Raw genomic sequence first — 23,747 nt, forward strand, 5'->3', positions numbered from 1 at the left:
TTGTTTCTTTAGCTCCTAAGATGGCATAGAGCTGGAGGAGTAAGCCTATAAGATTGCAATTCCTTCTCAACAGCTTCCGCCCAGCCTATTCATAACAACACCACTGGGGATTTCAGCAAACAGAACTCCACGCCCAACGACTGAGGACAACTCAGAATTGAGCCCCTCGTCTGCAAGTAGCACGGCCTTTGCCTCTAGCGTCCAGAGGGAAAAAGGAGTACTCACAATCTTGCATTGTATCAGTCAAGAGCTGGATCCCACCCACATAAAAAAGAGCACTTTCATTAGGCCTGCTGAGTTTCTGCAGCAACGTGTTCACAGACATGGCCGTGTACTTTCCGGATTCCAACTCCTCGGTGGCTTTATCTTCCTCACGCTGTCTTTTTTCTTCCAAGTCTACTTCGTTCATGCAATCTGAAAGTTTCAAAGGCAAAACATAAAAACAAGCAGGAGGCAGAACTGATAGCAAAAACTGATGGAATGGGATTGAATAAGGATAGATGGAAGGACCTGGGCACTTGGGCAAGGAGAGCCAATGGCACAAACAAAAGGGAGAAACGTAAGCTTGAATCTCAGCTGATCGTAGGATGATGGTGAAAGAAAGATTAACGGACTCCTCACCTTTACACATCTTCTCTTTACGGGGATCAATTTCTAAAATCTTCATGTAGCATTCTCTGGACTTAAAGAGAAAGGCAGGATTGTAGGTTTCAGGCCAGTTAAAGAACAGAGGATGTTAAACACACACAATGCAAAACACAAGCCAATAGCTACTACTGAACACAGTTAAGTCCCATATGATTTAACTCTTGTCTCTCTTGGCTTCCTGTTTTTCAAGGTAACCACAGGAAGTAAAAAGTAATTTTTTCTTGGACACCCCAAATTCAGACCCAGATTCCATTCCCGCTCTTTCAGCTCTTAGCTTGAGAGCAAAAATAATTTAACACACAGCTTTTTAAAGATACTTTTGTATATTTTAGCCAGCAAGTTAAACACAAAAGCAGCATGCTTACACATTTTGAATGTGGCTGCATGAGAAAAAGGCACCTTGGCATACTTGTCTTGTTTTCATGGGTTTTTTTTGTTTTTAAATAAAAGGTGCTTCACAATAAGCAGGACAGTGATGCTAACAAAGATGTAAACTGTGCAGCTCCACATTTACGGAGAAATAATGAGGTACAGATCAGGACGGACTGCTGAAAGCTCACAGGCCTTGCCTTACCTTACTGTACTGCTTCAGTGCCAAGTATGCTTTCCCCATGTGAAAGAAGGCTTTGAGGTATTTTTCGTCACACTGTATTGAACAGAATCATTTAGCAAAACTTGTAAAAACATGGGGCTTTTTGCCAATGAACTAGCACTATTATAAGACTTGTTTCATATTCTCAAAGAACCATTCCTAGGTTTCCATGTGGTGATAAACTTTTCACTGGGCCAGAGCAAAGTACAGGTGTTTGCAAAGTGCCTGCCGTTATTAGAAGGAATCTTTCACACAAAACAGCCAACACAAACATGGAAGAACTGCCTTGCTTTTCCTGAAAGTGCCGGGAAGCTCATTCCTGAAGGGAGGGGGATAGATTCGTGGCGACCGGCAGGGCCGCAGTGCTTCCCGGCCGCCACAAGGAAAATAAAACAATTTAAAATATTCCCAAAAGAAAATGACCCCATAGAAAGCAACGGGGCTATGCCACCCAAAAAAGTGGCGTAGCAACGCCGATGTTCGAGGGGGCGTTCCCGGGGCAAAAGGGGTGAGGAAGCTGACTAACGTTTGCTCTGCCCCTTGGAAGGCCCCCCTGTGCTGGCACAGGCTCCCACTTCTGGGATCTCACTGCAGGCATAGCTGAGCCCCGCACAGTGGCATGTCATCCCAGAGCCGCTATGAATGCCCCCTGTGCCAGCGTAAGTGCCCCTTATCTTGGGATAAGTGGGCACTTACACCGGTGCAGGGTCGTGCCGGCTCCTATGCTGATTTGGCCCCACCCTTCAGGATTGCGCTCTTCAGCAATTTGGAAAGATCTGTGGGTAGACTGACACTCAAGCGCTGGTCACATTCTAAGAAGAAGAAGAGTTGGTTTTTATATGCCGACTTTCTTTACCACTTAAGGAAGAATCAAACCTGCTTACAATCACCTTCCCCTCCCCACAACAGACACCCTGTGAGGTAGGTGGGGCTGAGAGAGTTCTAAGAGAGCTGTGACTAGCCTAAGGTCACCCAGCTGGCTTAATGCGGAGGAGTGGGGGAAACCAACCCGGTTCACCAGATTAGCCTCCGTCGCTCATGTGGAGGAGTGGGGAATCAAACCCGGTTCTCCCAATCAGAGTCCACTGCTCCAAACCACCGCTCTTAACCACTACACCATGCCAGATCTCCCATTGTACTACCATTCTACCATTGTGCTGGTGACTGGCCGTGGCACATGGAACTTTTCGAACTGCTTTCGAAACAGAAGCCAGTAATTATACTCTTGGAGTTACAGGCAGCGGTCCTAGAAATGGCTCTAATCTGTTAAGGCGGCTCGCATCTGGCTACGTAAAACACTGTTCAGACACCCCGACTCCCCAACTAAAGGATACTGAAATGCAGTCATTGTTTGATGTCGACACGTCCCCCCATTAAACATTTGGAAAGTGACAGTTTTGCTTCACTGTAGCTGACCTGCCGTCTAGCCAGCCTCCCTAAATCAATGGCACTTATGGCGTTAGAAATGACAGGGGAAACAACCTTTCAGAAAGCTTTCAAGATTTCAGCATCTAAGCGGGCATCAGCCATCCTTCTCCTTGGAAGGGAAAGCGGTTGGGGTGGCAGCAGGGGCAGCAAGAGGCGCTCTTGGCTGGAGGTGCTCGGTGGACAACAGGAAGGCGTCCGCCCAGCATTCGTTCTGGGGAGGGGAACAAGCAACTAGGGCTGGATGCTGCCGCCACTGCTGAAGGCACAGCTTGGGTCAGCAAACAAAGTTCTTTACAACACTGTCTCGTTTGTATAACTTTGTCACCTACAATGCATAAAAGATAATGGTGCAAGCACCGGGTCTTTACTGACCCATGGGGTGACGTCACATCCCAACGTTTACTAGGCAGATTATGTTTACAGGGCAGATTTGCCATTGCCTTCTCCAGTCGTCTACACTTTACCCCCATCAAGCTGGGTGCTCATTTCACCAACCTCGGAAGGATGGAAGGCTGAGTCAAGCTCGAGCCAGCTACCTGAAACCGACTTCTGTCGGGAGGGTGAGAGATTCAAAACTGATAAAAGGAAATATTTCTTCACACAATGCAGTTAAATTGTGGAACTCCCTGCCCCAGGATGTGGTGATGGCTGCCAACTTGGAAGGCTTTAAAGGGGAGTGGACATTTTCATGGAGGAGAGGAGTATTCATGGCTTCTAGTCAAAATGGATAGTAGTCATGATGCATACCTATTCTCTCCAGGATCAGAGGAACATGCCTATTAAATTAGGTGCTGTGGAACACAGGCAGGATGGTGCTGCTGCAGTCGTCTTGTTTGTGGGCTTCCTAGAGGCACCTGATTGGCCATGTGAACAGACTGCTGGACTTGATGGGCCTTGGTCTGGTCCAGCAGGGCTGTTCTTATGGTCTTATGTTCTTATGGGATTGAATTCAGGTCATGAGCAGAGCTTTTGACTGCATTACTGCAGCTTACCACTCCGCGCCACAGGGCTCCTACAGCGCATAAGAAGGAGCTAAACAGTGACAGAGAAGTTGCAGGTGGCTTGCACACTTCCTGCTCCCAGCTGTGTAGCAGACTCAAACAACTTTGGAAGGAGTTCGGGGGGAGGCAGGGCCAGCGCCACCATGCCCTACGGTGAGGTAGCTGCCAGGGCCCAGGCCTCCTGCCTGTGCCCATGCTCCCAACTGCCCGGCGTCATGCATAGTAATGGCACAACCTGATGGCAGTGGCAGCAGCACTCCCAGCTGTACATCTGGGCCAGTGCTGCCAGAGAAAGGCTGTGCAGGTGGGGCAGGAAACTGAGCAAGGGCCACGGGAGGGATTGCAAGTGGGAGATGGATGCAAAGGAAGGTGGGGGCAGGCAGGGGTGGGGATGGAAAGGAAGGCAGATGGGTGGTGGGTAGATGGGGGCCCTGGGCACTGTCTGCCCAGCCCCCCCCCCAAAAAAAAACTTGGGCCCTCTGTGTGGGTGGATCTCACCAGGAGTGACTGCAGAACTACTAGCAACCATATGAGCCAGAGGTAAGCCATTTTTAAAACAAGCAGAGAAGGAACCGGAGGTTCCAAACGCTAGCAGACTGCCTGGGCTCTTCTAATCACAAATGAATGCCACAAAAAGACGAATATCCTGATGCATCTGAGTTTACATAATTACATCTAGCCATGGAAATCAAGAGTTTACAAAAATCACTTAGTGTGGAACCTCATCCGGCTGGGAGAACTGAACCAGTACATTACATTTATGTTTTTCAACAGATCTCAAGAGATGCTGCCGGATAAATTAATTTACCGTTAATTACATTAATCTTTAATTAAATATTTGAATTTTACAAATGAAAAGCTTGGAGACTGGTTCTGCCAAGCAGGAATATAAATGCTAGTATCTGCTCCAGGATATCAAGCGTCTCATTTACGGTTTTTATGGGGAAGATGAAAACTGTGCCCAGCAAGACATTTCATTGTCCTGTGAGGGAATACCACCAGCGGCCCCTTAGAGAGCCGCAAGATATTGGGGGTATGAGCCTTTGAGAGCCAAAGCACCCTTCGTCACTTGGACTCTCGAAAGCTCATACCCCCAAAATCTTGTTACTTTCTAAAGTGCTCCTGGACTTGAATCTAACTTTTCTGCTGCAGACCAACATGACTGAGACTATCTCCATGGAAGGCAATACAGATGTGTGCATGTAAGTAACAGGAGGGCCTTGAAATAGCTGCTCAAAGCCATCTATACTTCAAAGCCCAGCTCACTTGGCCACCTGCTTTCCCTCTCTAACACAGGTTAGCTGAGAAAACATAGGAGAATCTTACCCTTAAAGCCCATTCACAGTCAAGGACGGCTTTTTCATACTCCTGCAACTTGATGTAAGCCTGAAACGAAATGAGCCAGCAAAGGCAGGAGAGCTTAAGCAGTACTTATTATTTATTTATGCTATTTATAGTCTGCCTTTCCCACTGGGACTCAAGGCAGATTACAAAGAATAAACCAGCTCAATCAACAGAGTGGGGCATCCAAAAGACTGGCAGTGATCTGGAACCCAATGAGACATGAAGTATAAGTCCCAAAATGATCAAAATTACATAGCAGGAGCCCACTTGCAGCAGCAGATAGTACGAACTACACACAGTGGTACAGCTTACGGTCCCTAACCCTTTAGCCCAAGCTTCTTTCTGAAGCATACTGTTATAGTGCAGCCCTATTTCCTGTGCTAAAAGCCCTTTGGAATAATTCAGCTTTGCACAGCTTGCAAAGAGCCAAGAGGGTGGGAGCCTTCCTGACCAAAAAGGCAGGTATGGGAGGAGGGGGAACTCCCTGCACAGGGTCTTCAGCTGATCCGCAATTCCTAGGAGTGATAAATCTCAACTCTCAGGGAAGGAAGGCCACAAGAGTGGACTCTTTCGAAGCAACTGGCAGCCACTCTCTGAGGCTCACTCGCACGCTCGTGTGCCATTAGGCAACTGAGAAATGAGACAAAGGAAGCCAGAGAATAGCCAGAGGGCGAAAGACACAGAGTCCCATCCCTATTATAAATGACTGTCAAAAGCACCATTCAATGAGATAGAGAGAATTCACCCAACAATAGAGACAAAGCGCTACGGCTCTCCCTCTCTGGTAATGCTAGAACGCAGGGTCATCTGCTGAAGACAGAGGGTGAGAGATTCAAAACAGATAAAAGAAAGTATTTCATCACGCAACGCATAACTAAATGGTGGAACTCTCTGACCCAGGATGTGGTGATGGCTGCCAACTTGGAAGGCTTTAAGAGAGGGGAGTGGGCATGTTCATGGAGGAGAGGGATATCCATGGCTACTAGTCAAAATGGATACTAGTCATGCTGCACACCTATCCTCTCCAGTATCAGAGGAGCATGCCTATTATATGAGGTGCTGTGAAACACAGGCAGGATAAATGCTGCTGCAGTCATCTTGTCTGTGGGCTTCCTAGAGGCACCTAGTTGGCCACGATGTGAGCACACTGCTGGACTTGATGGACCTGGGTCTGACCAGCAGGGCCTTTGTGATGTTCTTATGACAGGGCTCTTTTGTATCTTGTGAAGTGAGCTCTGCCTCCAGACAGCTTCTTCCTTGGAAAATTCTGTTGGTCTTTAAGAGGCTTCTGGGCCCAATTCCCCCCCCCCCCTGCTACTACAGACTAACACTCCTACCCACCTGAGAGGCTCTACGTTAGACAGTCATGACTTTTGGAAAAAAACACAACAAGGTTCTAAACTATCAGACCGGAATTCTGTGCCAGATAGTCAGAGAATGCAATACTAACGCAGTTGATCGTTTGATAGAAAAGCATCTTAAAATACTTGAAAATTAATTGTAAAGGGCCCAAGAGCCCTATTCCAGAAGCAAAGTCAGAGCTCAAAGTGTGGGATGACCAGAAGCATTTTTGAGCGCTCAAGGGACAAAGTCTGGCGGCAGCTTCACATTCTCCCAGTTAGTGGACGATCAACGTAAGAAAATAAGGACATAATAAAGGCCCTGCTGGATCAGACCAAGGCCCATTCAGTCCAGCAGTCTGCTCACACAGTGGCCAACCCGGTGCCTCTAGGAAGCCCTGACCATACTTGTTATATTTGTAAAGAAAAAAATTGATATGTTTGTAATGGCCTATGGCTAAATGCAAATAAAACCATTCACCACAAACAAGACGACTGCAGCAGCACCATCCTGTCTGTGTTCCACAGCACCTAAGATAATAGGCCTGCTCCTCTGATCCTGGAGAGAATAGGTCTGCATCATGACTAGTAGCCATTTTGCAGCCATTTTGCAGCCATTTTGACTAGCAGCCATGAATAGCCCTCTCCTCCATGAACCTGTCCACTCCCCTCTTAAAGCCTTCCAAGTTGGCAGCTATCACCAGACCCTGGGGCAGGGAGTTCCACAATTTAACTATGCATTAAACTATGTGATCAAGGTAAGGAACACAACTTGCGAGCCACACCCTGGGCTCACTGCAAGAAACCCACCCTGGTGACCACACAGTTTGTCCAGAGGAAGGTGGACGGAACATGCCGAAGCAACATACCCAATAGCTAAAACTGGAATCATGTGGGCACACCCCATGCCTCTGGGCACACTCTGCCTCCTTCTAAAACAAGCCACACGCTGCTGACAGTACTCATTGCAATGCATGTACCTATGCAGAAACCAATGGGGGCTGCCTCCAGCCCCTTCTGAACTTCAGAGCACCCGGTTATTTTGTTTGGTTTCCTGGCATCTCTCAGGAGAGCTCTCGGTAGCAAGGTCTGAGCTGTGCCCTCTTTAGCAGCCTGGGATGCAGGATAGGTGGAACTGAAGGCATTCTGCCTGCACGTATCCTGACCGGACTCTCACCTCTCCATATTCATTGCTGGAAACATGGCAAAAAAGCCCATCAAATCCTCTTAGGAGGCATGCACAAGCTGAGTGAAATGCTTCACACAATTCTAGCTCGACTGGGACACGCCCGGACTCCAGAAAGTCCCAGGAGCTCAAAATCTGTTCTTGTGTTCCAAGCAGCTAAAAGCTTACTTTTGCTCCTAAGAAGCACCAGTAATGCTCATCTTTCTTGTATTATCTGTGCCCCCAAAACTGGTGTGGCTTGAAGGTGGTACTATCTAGCCAAAAGAAAATTATTCTTCCTGCAACACACAGGGAGACAGTGATGTGCAGTGGTTAGTGCCGGGTGCGAATCCTCACTCCGCTGCAAGGCTTGCTGCAGGCCAGAGACACAGATGACCCTGTGTTCTGGTATTACCAGAGAGGGAGAAAAGTTTCTCCCTGTCCACTCTCTCCATACCATGCATAATTTCATAGACCTCTATCACATCTCCCCTCAACCGCCTTCTTTCCAAGCTAAACAGCCCCTAAGCATTTAACTGAACCAAGGCTATATAGTCCTGCAATACATGAAAACAAAGGATGCATTTCTAACCCAGGATATCCAGCAGGAGCTGAGGACCGAATACAGATGTGACGAAAGGAAAGAGAATGAGGGTTATGCCGAACAGAAGGTTGACTGGACTGATTCGTACTGAGAAGCCCCCAAGCGCTGCAGCTGCTTGCGTGCCGCACTGACCTGAGCCCTGTTGGTGTACAGCACCGGCATATCCTTCTTCTTCTTCAGCCCTTCCGTGTACTTCTGGACGGCCGCTGCATAGTCCCTTCTGCCAAAAGCCTCATTCCCCTGCTCTTTCAGTGCTGCAGCGGGAACAGCCATAAACAAGACCGGCCTTTTATTGGTCGTACCGTAAAATACCTTTGTGATCCTCTCAATGACCACCTTGATCTTTTCAGAGGGGAGCAGTGTTGGTCTATGGCTGAATAAATGTTGGGATAGCAATAGCCATGGGCCACACACTGCAGAAATGGAGAGGTAATTAGAGGGTTGCCAAGTTATTCAATGGGTATAGCAGGGTAATGTTGCCTAGTAACTAAATTGGGGCATAGAAGTTTCTTCTCCTAGTTTTGGTTTGCTTGGTCCTTCCTTTGGCGCTTGCAGGATCTGCTGCAGACTAGGAAAGAGATCTGCACTGTACCTATTTGGTTATCTGTTCTGAAGAAGAAGAAGAGTTGGTTTTTATATGCCGACTTTCTCTACAACTTAAGGAAGACTCAAACCGGCTTACCATCATCTTCCCTTCCCCTCCCTACAACAGACACCCTGTGAGGTAGGTGGGACTGAGAGAGTGTGACTAGCCCAAGGTCACCCAGCTGGCTTCATGTGGAGGAGTGTGGAGTTATTTGAAGAACTGCAACTTCTATCAACAGGGACATAGGATTCTTATTTTAATACAGATGCTAATTTGCTGCCCAAAAGCATTTCTCCAGAGAACCAGCATGGTGTAGTGGTTAAGGTGTTGGACTAGGACCTGGGAAACCCAGATTCAATTCCCCACTAATGCCATGGCAGCTTGCTGGGTGGCCTTGGGCCAGTCACACAATCTAAGCCCTTATCTGGGCTAGTATTTCGATGGAAGGAATACCAGGGTTGTGACCCAGAGGCAGGCAATGGCAAACCACCTCAGAAAGTCTCTTGCTTTGAAAACCCTACAGGGTCACCATAAGTCAGCTGTGACTTGACAGCAAAAACAAAAAAAGCATCCCCCCCCCCCGCTGATTACATTGTGCATTGTACCTCTGAATCCTGAGTCCTTCTTTGAAACACCCCTCCCACCTTCAGATTGGGAGATAAAAACTCGGATCTCCATTCCAACTTGTATCTGATGAAGTGAGCTTTGACTCTTGCAAGAGCGCGCCCTAAAAATCTTTTTTGGTCTCTCAGGTGCTACAACGCCTAGCGCTTTGGCTTCAACTCAGTTCTATTAATTGCAAATTCCAGAAGGGCCCATGTCACAAACTCTCTTTCAATCACAAACTCCCTTTGTTCCTGCAGTGTCACTATGAATACCATTTGGCCATTTTTAGCTATGTTTGACGACATATGATAAGCCAAATGAAAAATTATTCTGAGACTGAAGAAATGACTTATCACTGCTAGACATCAGAATGCCGGTCGTTTGAAATGCACAAGATCTTTCCCTTCAGAGCCATGCAAGACCACAAGATACTGTGTTTGAACTCCAGCAGCCGTCCTATTCACCGAGGGGCCTCTTCCATCTGCCCAAAATACCCGTGTCCAATCATTACCATTTGCGAGGGCTTCATTCTTTTTCCTCCTCCTGGCTCGCTCTTTGGCATCCTTTTCTAAAGCAGCCATGAAGGTCTCTAAAAGAGTGCAGAGAGAAGTTCAATACAAAAACAAAAACAAAACAGCTTGATATTTTTAAAAAAGCTAAATAGCAGAAGAGAGCAGTCATTTTTGAGATGTGGAACGGAAATCCGAAGGAGCCTTTTCATTAACACGCCAAATCAGAATTGGGGTAATAAACTCCCGTCCATGGAGATGGCTGATTTTAATCCCTGCCTGTGAAAGAAGAACGTCTCTAGAAGATGGGGGCTTCTAATCTCTGGATAATGAAGCAATAGGGTAACATTTGCTGGACATCACCTTCTAAGTATTGAAGGCGCAAGCCATTCAGGCTTGTTACGTAGATGTCTGTCGCCCCATTGAAATCAGTGCTGATCAAAGTAGTTCTGATTTTGGAACTGAAAAGGAAAAACTGTTTTCGGAACCTATAAAATTCTGGTTAAGTTATTAAATTAACAGCAACGTGCAAATCTATTCCATCAACTCGATTCAGAACCAGGGAGCTGATGGAGAGGGAAGGGGATGGTCCTGACGCATATTTAAACTCACAGTCTCCGGCCCATTAAGATGCTCACAGAGCTATTGTCAGAAGTGGTGCAACTATTTGTTTATTCATTTAGAAGATATCTAGGCTGCCTCGCCAGAGAACCAGCTCCAGGCGGCTTACGAAGCAAACCGTAATAAAAAATAAATCCTGCAGTAGAAACCCAACCAGTGCATAAAAACAGCGCAAAACACTGGGGCCATTTATACAGGGCTGTTTCCCAGCGGGCATTCCCATCGACTGCTCTGGAGCTTCGTTTTGATTATTCATGCTGTTCACAACCGTCACAGGTCGCCTCGCTCTCCCCACGAGTTTCCGCACATTTTGCCTGCGTTATCCAGATTCTCGCTAAAACAGTATCCGGAAAATATGGGCAAAACGCGTGGGGAGAATGTGGCAGGGGTGACCACAAGGGAAAAAGTCCTGCATAAATGGCCTCAGCAGCTCAAACTGAGCCTCGTACAACCGAGCTTGGGCCAGAGGCTGACTGCAAAATGATGTTAAAAGATCAACCGCTTAATTAAAAGCCTGAGCAGAAAGAAAACGTGTTGGCCTGGCACCGATCACTAGGGAGCCAGCAAGTGAGGGAGGGGCTGGAAGGAGGGTGGCAGCCAACTCATGGCACAATATCTGTCCCTCCCTCTCCCCCCCCCCCCGCACTCATGCACCCGACTTGGAAATAGCAGAGGAGTCTCATGGGTTCTAGATTTCACCCCTACTCTTCAAGACCCACCTAGACAGACAGAGCTCGAAACACACATGAGCACCATCTGGAAAGCTGTAAACTCAGCGCAGCACAGAGCTCCTTGTGCTATTTTAATGTGAAACACACGGATTTATCTTACCGGGATTCGTCAGCCCCTCCTGATCTGGCAAATCCTACAGGAGAGAGGTGGAAGCAATACATTAGCTCAGAGATCTGGGCGGGGGGAGGGAACGGCAAGGTTTTGCTGCAACAGGTTGTTTGGTGACGATCCTTAACTTTTATCTGACTGAGGGTACCCAACGGCATGAAAAATACGAGAAGTGAGAAAAGCAGATCAGCCTCATTTTTCAAAGCCACTTAAAGCACCACTCTAATAACCCTCATCTCCGAAGTGGAGCAGCATTTTCAAAGCTGTCGGAATTAATTCCGTCAGGAGCATTCAAAAGCCACAGGAAGGAAGCAAAACAAACAATCAAAAAATAATAACTCAGGGCTTGGGATACAAAATCAATTAGGCAAAAGATTTCAGAGACACCTCAATGGGTCAAATTGCAGCTGTTTGTTGACGCTGTAAAATGCAATAATACCATGCTGCTGTACACACCATAATTAAAGCCCTTTTGCTGAAGAAAAAAAATGCCCGCTTGCAGCAGTGAAATGTTTAGGAGATGGCCCTGAAAAGTTTTTGCACCAGTGCAGAAAAAAAAAACATCACGATCGGCCTACTTGGAAAAGGAGCGATTTAGGCATGCCTGATTGGGAAGTCTGGCTCTCTGAATCCACCCATTTATTTATTTTAAATATATTTTTATGCCGCCTTTCCACCCAATCAGGGTCCACATAAGGTATAAAACATTTAAACAATTTAAAAAGTGGTTAAAATGATAAAATAATTCCACTAAAAATACACAAACAGCAACACTAGAAGGAGGGGCAGTAGCTGTTATTAGGAGTATGCCAGACGAAACAAACAAACAAACAATAAGTCTTCACTCACTCGTGAAAGACACTGATAGAGGGAGGGAGACAAATCTCCTTGGAGAGGGAGTTCCAAAGTTTTGCTGCCACGACTGACAAGGCCATTTCTCAGATTAGAATCATAGAATCCAAGAGTTGGAAGGGGCCATGCAGGCCATCTAGTCCAACCCCCTGTTCAATGCAGGATCAGCCTAGAGCATCTCGGACAAGTGCTTGTCCAGCCTCTGCTTAAAGACTGCCAGTGAGGGGGAGCTCACCACCTCCCTAGGTAGATGATTCCACCGTCGAACAACTCTTACTGTAAAAAGTTTTTCCCTAATATCCAGCCGGTACCTTTCCGCCTGCAATTTAAACCTGTTATTGCAAATATTATCCTCTGCTGCCAACAGGAGCAGCTCCCTGCCCTCCTCTAAGTGGCAGCCCTTCAAATACTTCAAGAGAGCAATCCTGTTCCCCCTCAACCTCCTCTTCCCCAGACTAAACATTCCCAACTCCCTCAGCCTTTCCTCGTAGGGCTTGGTCTCCAGGCCCCTGATCATCCTTGTCACTCTCCTCTGTACCCGCTCCATTCTGTCCACATCCTCTTTGAAGTGAGGCCTCCAGAACTGCACACAATACTCCAGGCCTGGCCAACGCAGTGTACAGTGGAACTATGGCATCTTGCGATTTAGATGTTATGCCTCTGTTGATGCACCCCAGGATCACATTAGCATTTTTTGTCACTGCATCACACTGGCTGCTCATATTTAACTAATGGTCCATCCATACCCCAAGATCTTGTCCACCAAGATCTTGTTGTTACCTACCCAGCTTCAGATGGCAACAGCAGTTAGAATACAACAGTTTCAAATAACAGTTATTGGTTTTGCAACATTCTGAGCATTGTAACACATGCTGGAACGGGAAATAACAATGATCAATATGCAGCAAAATCACTGATGATTTTTTATGCAGGAAGAGTTGGAAGACTGAACATGAGCAAAGGCCATTGCTTATCATCCTGGCTGAATGTTTGGTTGTTTGGCGCACCAAGCATCTTTCAAAAAAGAAAGACAGAACCTTGACAGACGGTCGTGTATTGATGAGTGTTCTGTCCACCGTGTGCCTGCATTCGACCTCTTCTTTCTCCTTAATGGAGCTGAATCTTTTCTCTGTATCTGCGATGGTTTTCTCTTGAACAGCTGGGTTTGTGGAATTCAGACCTTGAATCAAGCTGGCTGAAAAGAATGAGAAAGAGAAGTATGCAAGCAAATCTAAGACAAATTAGAGGGTGCGCAAAGCAACAACCCAGAGATACTTCCCCCATTTCTATTAAGCTTCGGCTAGAAACCTGCAAACTTGATTCATTTACAAACGTTTTACACTCTCTTGAGAACTGCAGGTGTACAACTGAAATTTCAGTGGTTAAAAACCCCAAACAATTCAAGAAATAAGCACCCAGACTTTGTGACATTGGTAAAAAAAATCTAAAAGAAAAAACAGAATCAAATGCACAGCTATAAAACAGAGAATAGTATGTGTCCCAAGACAGACCCTCGCTCAGTCTGTCTGGGACCGTTGTCACCCTTAGTCCCGGCAGCCCCACCACCCGCCAGAGAGACGCAGGAGGAAAAGGTGGGGAACGCAAGCAGCCCGACGGCAGTCCCCTTAACAGAACGGCTTGTTTCCCCTTTAAATGGCCGGACAGGACCAGGTGCCGAGGCAAACACCCGCCGACCCGGAGGGAGCCAGCCGACAAGCAACGACGATGTGGCGGGGCCCTTCAGAAACGGGCAAAGCGGAAGGACCCAGGCTGACCCGCAGGATGGGGGGGGCAGCGTGCCGGCGCAGGGACAGAAGACCGCGGCAGCGCAACGCGGAGGGGCGGCTCCTGTCCCACCGACCAACTGAGAGGCGGGCAGGCGCGCCCAGGATGTGGCCGCGCCTGCGCAGGGCTGGGAGACCGGCCCCATCACAAGGGATTGGTGGGGGGGGGGGGTTGACGGCCCTAATAAGGGCTGGGGGCGGGGCTAAGGGAGAGGGGCCAGGAGCCAGGCCTTACACGAGGCAGGGCTTAGAGCCAATCCAGCCAAAAGCCACATCAGCTTCAGGGAACTGCGCTACTTAGGGTACGTCGTCGGGAACGGCCAACTGCGACCCGTACCAGATAAAATCACCATGTTGGAAGCATCCCCACAGCCGAACGCCAAGAGGCAGCTGCAGAGGTTCTTGGGAGTTGTGGGGTATTACAGTCACTTTGTCCCCCACTTTGCCCGCCACGCTGCCCCTTTGACGGACTGCTTGCAGAAGTCCGAACCTAATCGAATTAGATGGACGGCGGCCTATGAAGACTTGAGGGGGCAACTATCTCGTGACCCCGTGCTGAAGAGTCCCGATTTTGACAAACCCTTCAAGGTGCATACGGATGTGTCCGATACCGGCCTTGGGGCAGTGTTGGTACAGGAGCATAATAATCAAGATCATCTTATACTTAAGTCGTAAACTGCGGGGCGCAGAGAGGCGGCATGCCACGGTCGAAAAAGAAGCCCTCGCCGTCAAGTGGGTTGTAGGGGCACTACAATTCTACCTCACCAACAATCCCTTCATACTGGTGACCGATCACGCGCCCCTACAATGGTTGGCAAGAATGAAAGACCACAACTCGCGGGTGCTCCGTTGGTACATATCCTTACTCCCTTTTCAGTTTTCGGTCAAACATTGTCTGGAAGTATGTCATCTGTTGGCAGACTATATGTCCCGGGTTTTTGAAGAGGAGGCTGCATCGGAGGAGCCCTAACATAGAGGGTGTGTGTGTCCCAAGACAGACCCTCGCTCAGTCTATCTGGGACTGTCGACACCCTTAGTCCTGGCAGCCCCACCACCCGCCAAAGAGACACAGGAGGAAAAGGCGGGGAATGCAAGCAGCCCAATGGCAGTCCCCTTACCAGAACGGCTTGTTTCCCCTTTAGGCGGCCAGACAGGACCAGGCGCCGAGGCAAACACCCGCCGACCCGGAGGGAGCCGGCCAACAAGTGACGACGACGCGGCAGGGCCCTTCAGAAATGGGCGAAGCGGAAGGACCCGGGCTGACCCGCAGGACGGGGGGGCCGCGTGCTGGCGCAGGGACAGAAGACCACGGCAGTGCAACGCAGAGGAGCGGCTCCTGTCCCGCCAACCAGCTGAGAGGCACGCCCATGATGCGACCACGCCTGCGCAGGGCTGGGAGACCGGCCCCATCACGAGGGATTGGTGGGGGGGGGGTTGAGGACGGACCTAATAAGGGCTCGGGGTCGGGGCTAAGGGAGAGGGGCCAGGAGCCAGGCCTATAAATTGGCCAGTAGAGCCGAGGCCAGAGAGGAGCGTGGTCAGGAGTCTCCTTGCTGACGGCAGTCAGAGTGAGACACCCTGGCTTCCACGGAGGAGGAGAGTGACTCGGACTCCCCCTCCACCTGGTCTGAGGCCGAGGAAGCTTTTGTGGCTCAGCCCCGACAGGCTCCCGAGGGGACAAAGGCAGTACCCTCGGGATTCTCCTGCCTCACAGTATGTGTGATTTTTCAGGGGACTGCAAGCTGAATACCCTGACCTGGGTGGCCCAGGCTAGCTCGATCTCATCAGATCTCGGAAGCTAAGCAGGGTTGGCCCTGGTTACTCCTTAGATGAGAGACCACCAAAGAAGTCCAGAGTTGCTATGCAGAGGCAGGCAATGGCAAACTTGACTTGAGGGCACTTTCCACCACCACCAGCTGAAGAAGAACTGGCGTCATGATGCAGCCACAGCAAAGGCTCATACAGTCTGAGGTGGCATTAACAGAAGCGCTACAAATCCAGTTCTGGGCACTGCCGTTTAAGACAGAGACATACTAGAATGGGTTCAGAGGCAATGAGGGATCTGGAAAACACATGGCAGGAACTGCGCATGTTTAGCCTGGAGAAAACTGAGGGGGGGGGGACATGAGCACACTGCTCAAATATCTGAAGGGCTGTTATGTGGACAGCCAGTAGTGGTAGAGTGTAGTGATTAGAGTGCAGGACAAGGATCTGGGAGAGCAGGATTCAAATCCCCACTCTGCCCCAGAAACTCGCTGATTGGCCTTGGGCCAGTCACAAACTCTCAGCCAACCTTCCTCACTGGTTTGTTGTGAGGATAAAGTACAGGATGAGAGAATGATATATGTCACTTTGGAACCTCTTTTTTTTTGGGGGGGGGAGTGGGGTATAAATGAAGTGGAAGAAGGCAAAGACTTGTCCTCTGCTGCTACTGACAACAAGTCTAGATCTAAAGGTTTTACAACACAGAAGTGTAGATTTTGGCTGAACATGAAGAGACGCTACCTAACCGTAAGACAACGGAATCATTTATCTAGGACAATTTGGGTGCTTTCACACAGGCCGAATAATGTACTTTCAATGCACTTTGTAGCCGGATTTTACTGTGGCAAAAATCCACTTGCAAACCATCAGGAGCCCGCGTGGTGTAGTGGTTAAGAGCAGTGGTTAGGAGCGGTGGACTCTGATCTGGAGAACCGGGTTTGATCCCCCACTTCTCCATGCGAGTGGCAGAGGATAATCTGGTGAACTGGGTTGGTTTCCCCACTCCTACACATGAAGCCAGCTGGGTGACCTTAGGCTAGTCACACTCTCTCAGCCCCACCTACCTCACAGAGTGTCTGTTGTGGGGAGGGGAAGGGAAGGTGATTGTAAGCCGGTTTGATTCTTCCTTAAGTGGTAGACAAAGTCGGCATATAAAAAAGAGCTCTTCTTCATTAAAGTAAATTGGAAGTCGATTGAAAGTGCATTATTCAGCATGTGCAAAAGCACCCTTGGTGGGCTCTTCAAGTAGAGGCTGCTCAGCCATCTGTTGAGATCGCTCTAGCTTTGGATTGCCTGCCTTGTGCAGAGGCTTGGAATAGATGGCCCCTTGCAAACCCTGAGATTCTCTCAGTGAAATCCTAGGCAGGGTTGCTCCAGTCTACGACTGCTGCTTTCAGTGGACTTAGACTGGAGTAATACTGCATAGGAGTGTTCTGTGTGAGGACTCAGAAATCAAGCCTCAGGTCAGTGTAAAGATCGGTGCATATTTTCCACCTTTGAGGGTACAAATTCTGGCATCAGGAGTGCTGGAGAAACAGGTACAGTTCGCCCATCAGTTATGTTTTGGCAGCCAAAATCCTCAGATGACGAGATGCAAACAACACAAACTGCGGACGTCTCAAATATGCAATGCAATCGCTGCCCCCAGGCCCTAAATAACTTTCTGCTATGGACTCCAGCGCTGGACAAATTGCCCAGCACAGAGTTAATTGGAGGGCTTTGCCGGCGTAAGGCACAATGCGCTGCACCTCTGAGCATTCCAGAAAATTTGAAAAACAGAACATTTTTACAAGGCGATGTAACTATTCCAAAGTCAGCATTTTATCTCCGCTGAACAGATTGACTGTTCTGGACGCCTGCTCCCATTGAAGTTCTGCCTTTGTTGAGCTCATGTTTGTAGAAAAACAGATGACCCAAGCAATAATTGAAATTTCTCCAAGTGGTGAATTAGAAAGTCAATTTAAACCGACATGGGATGCGAATAAAGAGGGGGAAGATGAGTTGGTTGTTCCAATTCTGCTTCCTTCTGCACTGGCCCAACAACAATCATCTTTTCATCACTCAATCGTCCCAGATGTCCCCCCTGACCCCAGTCTGTGCTATGCAAGTAGAGCAGACAATTGAGGAAATTGAAGCTTACAGCACTACGGCAGCAGAGAACACAAACAGTTGCTAGTAAGTAAGTACAAACTCTTTTTCTAATGCAGCAATACAGAGATAGCCCTGCAAAATGCTATTTCTCTTTTATCTTTCCTGCTTGGGCTATGGGCTATTCAGTAAGCAACCAATATTTTAATCCCAATAGGGAATCCTGGGATTTACCTAACAGATCTGCCTATTTGTTTATTTCTTTATTTAAGAAGAAGAAGAGTTGGTTTTTATATGCCAACTTTCTCTACCACTTAAGGCAGAATCAAACCAGCTTACAATTACCGCTTCCCCTCCCCACAACAGACACCCTGTGAGGTAGGTGGGGCTGAGAGAGCTCTAACAGAGCTGTGACTAGCCCAAGGCCACCCAGCTGGTTTCATGTACAGGAGTGGGGAAACCAACCCAGTTCACCAGATTAGCCTCCGCCGCTCATGTGGAGGAGTGGGGAATCAAATCTGATTCTCCAGATCAGAGTCCACTGCTCCTAACTACTGCTCTTAACCACTATATCACACTGGCTCTATTCCTCTCTTCCTTGCCAAAGCTGGACTCAGGGCAGCTCACAACACATTCCAAACAATTAAAACATAACAGCTGCAATTAAAATTCTCCAGCATCTGTTAAAAATTCAAGTGGCCCCCTTAAAACATCAGAATAGTGGGGCTAAACCAAAGGAGAAGTAATAAAGGAACAAGCAATCTCAATAAAAGAAAGGGTAGGGATTAAAATGTAACAATAAATTGAAAAAGGTAGGATGGGGAAAGGAAAGAGGGAGGGAGGCCAGCCAGGATGGAAACCATTGCTGTCCTCAACCATTGGCCTGGCAGAACATTTCGGTCTTACATTATCATTTTATGTAGGAACTTCCCCTCCACACACACTTTCCTACCCAATGGGGATCCAAAACGGATCTACAAATGTAGAGTCCAAATAAACGATGAAATATAATAAAATACAATTCAAGGCAATGAAGACACTAGTAGTGCAATCTTAAACAGAGTTATACCCTCCCAATCCCTTCCCCCCCAAGGGCAGGGCACACCATTAGCTTTAGTTAGGCTAGGTCAGGCTAACTAAGTAACGGGAGAACTGGAGCAGCCACAGCCTGAAATTATGTGCTGTCATAAGAGAAAACTTGCGATTCAGAGCTCTGAGCATTAACAGTGGCTTTTAATCAAAATTACCAGAAGAAGACTACTTGAAATGGAATTTGCTAGCAAGCAGTAATTCTTCTGGACTTTTTGCTTTTTGGACTTCTGATGGATTTGCATTGGACAATTTATTCAGCTGTCATATATTTAATCATTTGCTCAATATTCACATTTACATTTAGATTCTATGTCACGATTTAGTTCACTGTTATAGTAGTTATGATTACTGGTACTGTCATTTTTATTGTATATATTGGTGATGGCGGTAGAAAGCGCTATCAAGACACAGCCAACTTATGGCGGCCCCTGAAGGGGTTTCAAGGCAAGAGATGAACAGAAGTGGTTTGCCATTGCCTGCCTCTGCGTAGCAACCCTGGACTTCCTTGGTCTCCCATCCAAATACTAACCAGGGTCGACCCTGGTTAGCTTCCAAGATCTGGCTAGCCTGGGCCATCCAGGTCAGGGTATGTATTGGTGAAATACATTTATCATTTTATTAGTGGGCTCAAGGTGGTTTCATTGGATGTTTTTTTCCAGCCCATATATTAAAACTTCTGTTTCTTGTGATCATTTGAACTCAGGTTTTCCCTGGTCAGCTCTAACCATTCCACCACATTACCTCTCAAGAAAGTCCAAAGTACTGTTGGAGTCCTATGCTTATAAACTTCAATGTGTATGAGTAATCCTGATCCACAAATAACTGGCAAAGTCATTGTTCTTTGTGCTCCTGGGAGCTACTTACTGTGATTTATGTGTTTAAGGGATGTTACCACATATGATTCAACCCACAAACTGTATCACTGTAGTAGTGAAGCGAGTAATTAATTTCAGCAACATTGGGGGTCCTGCTTCTCAACTTGGTAAAACTTTAGAAAAAATTAAATTTCCTCTATCATATATTAGCTGGCAATATTTCCCTGTACGTGTCCAGACTAACAAAGAAGTGCCTCTGACCACACACAGGGAAAATGTTTTCTGCATTTTGTTCCCATGTCAGTAGACTTTCCAAGCGGAAAACAGAGGTAGCAAGTTAGAGCGGCTAATCAGGTCACAGGTGTAACATGTCAGTAAGGTTTCAATTTTACTTCCAGTTCTACTACCACCAGCACTGTTCAAACACACGCAAATTGAAAAATGATCCCTTTGGAAATACAAAACGTGTTATTAAGGATGAGTTTCAGGTCTCTTGGAGGGCAAAGAACAAGAAGCAAAACAAGATTTTCTTACAGAACTGGAGACTGAATCCAAAAGGTGTGCAAGGGACAACTAATCAAAGGCTAGCTGAGGTAGACAGCACTACCGCAAGTGAGACAGGATATATGTCTACATTTGTAATACTGGCACACAATGTTTTCAAATGAATGCAAGAGTGTTTGCAATTCTATGTAAGAAACATCTCATATATCTTGGAAGAATGATGATTTAGATCTACATTTCTGCCACAGTTCCATCAGGCAGTGCTGGGGGGGGGGGGGGAGAGGTTTCTTTAGTATCCCCATAGTGTTTTTAACCTCAGCTACTATTTGCTATTCTCGCATTTAGACTGCAGAGTTCTTGTTCTTGGCTGAATCTCAGGAGCAAGACTGCCTGCTTCAAAAAGATTTTGGAGTTTGCATAAATAAATTAATGTTTACAAAAAGGTTTCAAAATTGTCAGATGAAATTATCTGTCAAGATGCCAGGTCTTATCGCCATTTTTTTAAAAAGAAACTCACATGACAAAGTTACCCATGGGAAAGTTTTTAAATTATTGATTGTCATGAGAGCATTTGCTAACACCAGTTTTAAGACAATCTTTACAACAGAGAGAGCAAATAAATCAAAGGATTACTTTCAATAAACTTATAATGGATGCATAACTGTGCTTTCCATGATCAACTATTTGTCCATTTACTACTGTAACTCTGCTTCTTAGAAAAAGCTGTTCTAATTGATCATCTCCAGATTGTGCTTTCATGATATCTTCCCTAAAATACCTTTTCTGTTGGGAATGATCTCAAAATAAGCTTTTAAATAATGTCTGGATAGCTAGACTGACAGATAAATCCCAGGCAGCAAGAAATGAACCGCTAGCACCTAGAAACCTGGAAGTCTGAAAGATGTTTCTGGAAAGGGGAAAGGGGATCTGTTAACTACTACATGCCTATATGCATTGTCTTTCAACTCTTGCAATGTAAAACAATTAAAGGGTTGCTTAATAATAACCTCAGATAAGGTGCATTTAATTTCATTATAGCTGTAACTCATCAATACTAAGCAGCAGAAAAAATGCTGGACGTGGGCATGGGGAAATTCTGTATACGAGTAACAAACTCATTACCTGACATAGCCACTATACGACAGCCAATATTTGTCTCAAGTATGGAACACTTCTGGGTCATAGTGATTCATTTCACAGAGAGCAAGAGAAAGTCACATTTTGTATAGGACAACCAATGTTGTATGTGAAGCAGAAAACAGCCTATTTCAAGGACAACCATTTAAAATAACGTTTTTTACAGTAAAAAGTCACAAATCACTATGGTGGTCCAATAGAAAAACTCCAAAAGCAACAATGCCACAGACTCTATTAGGACCAGGGCAAAGAGCAAAAAGTAGTCAGCACGATTTTAAGTTCAGAGCAAGAAACAAAACAAATGAGGGGGGAATGAACAGCCCCTAGTCTGCAGCTCACAGAAATCTTAAATGTGGAATCTGTTTCGCACCCAGCACTGTCTAGGCTAATTAAGTCTGCTACATCTCCCACACTGCATTTTAAGATTTCTACAAGCTACAGATTTGGAGTTTTTCCATCGAGTTCAGAAACATCTTTTTTTCTCTCCCCACACTTTTTTTTGGCACTAAATATAAAGCCCTGTGAAGAGTTCAAATGTTTGCTTGCTCATAAAAGATATTACATTGCTGTTTATTTCTGGATGAAAGCAGGTAACTTAAAGCTACAACGGCAGTGGCTAGGAATGCTTGGGGGGTGGCCCCAGCTCCCACAGTAGAAATGGCCTCAGCAACTACTTCCATTATTCCAGTTTCCCTAATTCTTGGTGAAGTGAAATACTCCAGGCTTCCCTAAAGCACAACTGGGATTCTTGAAGCAACAATCCAGTGCACATCTTTCAAACCGTGTTCTGGTTTCCACGGCTCAACACCGGCATGGCTCTCTCCAAACATTTTCACCGTCTACTTACTAATGTCATCCACATCCCTAAGGAACTTCTGCAAATCCTGCTCTTCTTGCTGATTAGACATCTTGACCTCAAATCACAAAGAGGAAACCTGTACAAAGAGGCAGAGGAGAATGAGAATAATAAAATCCCCCCAAGGTTCATTACCATGTTTAAATTGTGCCACCTTGCGGCTGTTTTAAGTGTTTATTGACACAGCTTCTGAGACTACTGTTGAGGATTTCTGCTGCTACTCTGGACATGTGCTTGCATTATATATTCAGCAAGCCATTTTCACTCCCATGGCTGGCCCTCAAGTAATTCTTGTTACTGCAGTTCGGGGAAGGAGCTAAGGATCTCTAACAGGACTCTCAGCATTGCAAAAGGAGAATTCCCTCTGCCCTTTGCCTCAGGGAAGGCCAGGGGTAAACTGGCAAGGCAATTTTAAGTTTGTACCCTGCTGCTAAAGATAGGACATTTTGGAGGACTTTCATTCATGAGTCGGAAGCGACTTGACGGCACTTAACACACACACACCCTGCTGCTAAGAGCCAAGCAATGTCTGAAACCTACAGGTACCATCTGAAGAACACTTTCCTGGGAATAAGCCCCACTGAATAAGACCTAAGCCAGATTCTGAGTAGACCTGTTTAGGGTTCCACTGTTAAACTCAGATAAATGTGCCATGTTTAAGAATAAAAGAACACAAGAAAGGCCCTGCTGGATCAGACCAAGATCCATCAAGTCCAGCAGTCTGTTCACACAGTGGCCAACTAGGTGCCTCTAGGAAGCCCACAAGCAAGATGACTGCAGCTGCATTATCCTGCCTGTATTCCACAGCCCCTAATATAATAGGCCTGCTCCTCTGATCCTGGAGAGAATAGGTATGCATCATGATTGGTATTCATTTTGACTAGTAGCCATGAATAGCCCCTTCCTACATAAGCACATAAGGAAAGCCCTGCTGGATCAGACCAAGGCCCATCAAGTCCAGCAGTCTGTTCACACAGTGGCCAACCAGGTGCCTCTAGGAAGCCCTCAAGAAAGACGACTGCAGCAGCATTGTCATGCCTGTGTTACAAAGCACCTGGGATAACAGGCATGCTCCTTTGATTCTGGAGATAACATGTATGCATCATGGCAGGAGCAAGACCGGGCCTTGGAATGGGGAAGATGCTGAGGGCCCCCACAATGAGGTGGTGGAGGGGAGACTGGGGAGCTCTCCAGGACAGTGGCGGATGGGAAAGAGCGTGCCGTATGGCGAGCAGCACAGGTTCCTTTGTTCCTTGCTGCGGCCGATTTGGGGGGCTACCCCCCCCCCGGCCTTGACAAAGGCTCTTTGCTTTGACAGGCAAGCAGAAATACACCTGTCTGTCCAGCTTCGGTTCACTCTGCAGCCCGGCTTCTTGTTTCATCGCAGGCGCTTCTGTCCTGCCCTCTCAGCTAGAAAGTGTAATTTACATTCAAAACAAAACATCATCAGGGGGGAAAAAGGTATTTAAACCTATACAAACCACAAAACCCTAACAAAATGCACTGCAATATAACAATATCAGCTAAACACATGCACACACACCAGCTGTAAAAAAACTTAAAATCAGAAA

At 46.9% G+C, this 23,747-nt stretch overlaps 1 protein-coding gene across 1 annotated transcript in view; it reads right to left on the reverse strand.

The window, feature by feature from the left end:
• Positions 1–22,234, reverse strand: part of TTC12 (tetratricopeptide repeat domain 12) — a 41,840-nt gene extending 19,606 nt beyond the window's left edge. Inside the window, exons 1-9 of the mRNA XM_056860724.1 lie at positions 22,168–22,234; positions 13,174–13,331; positions 11,276–11,309; positions 9,826–9,903; positions 8,255–8,376; positions 4,996–5,055; positions 1,223–1,294; positions 622–682; positions 226–414 (exon numbers count right to left, since the gene is read on the reverse strand). Coding sequence (XP_056716702.1) covers positions 226–414; positions 622–682; positions 1,223–1,294; positions 4,996–5,055; positions 8,255–8,376; positions 9,826–9,903; positions 11,276–11,309; positions 13,174–13,331; positions 22,168–22,228 — 835 coding nt within the window. The 5' untranslated portion in view covers positions 22,229–22,234. The remainder of the gene's footprint in view (positions 1–225; positions 415–621; positions 683–1,222; positions 1,295–4,995; positions 5,056–8,254; positions 8,377–9,825; positions 9,904–11,275; positions 11,310–13,173; positions 13,332–22,167) is intronic.
• Between the last annotated feature and the right edge of the window lie 1,513 nt (positions 22,235–23,747).

Source organism: Euleptes europaea, chromosome 14 (genome assembly GCF_029931775.1).
Source record: "Euleptes europaea isolate rEulEur1 chromosome 14, rEulEur1.hap1, whole genome shotgun sequence".
Classification (NCBI taxonomy): domain Eukaryota; kingdom Metazoa; phylum Chordata; class Lepidosauria; order Squamata; family Sphaerodactylidae; genus Euleptes; species Euleptes europaea.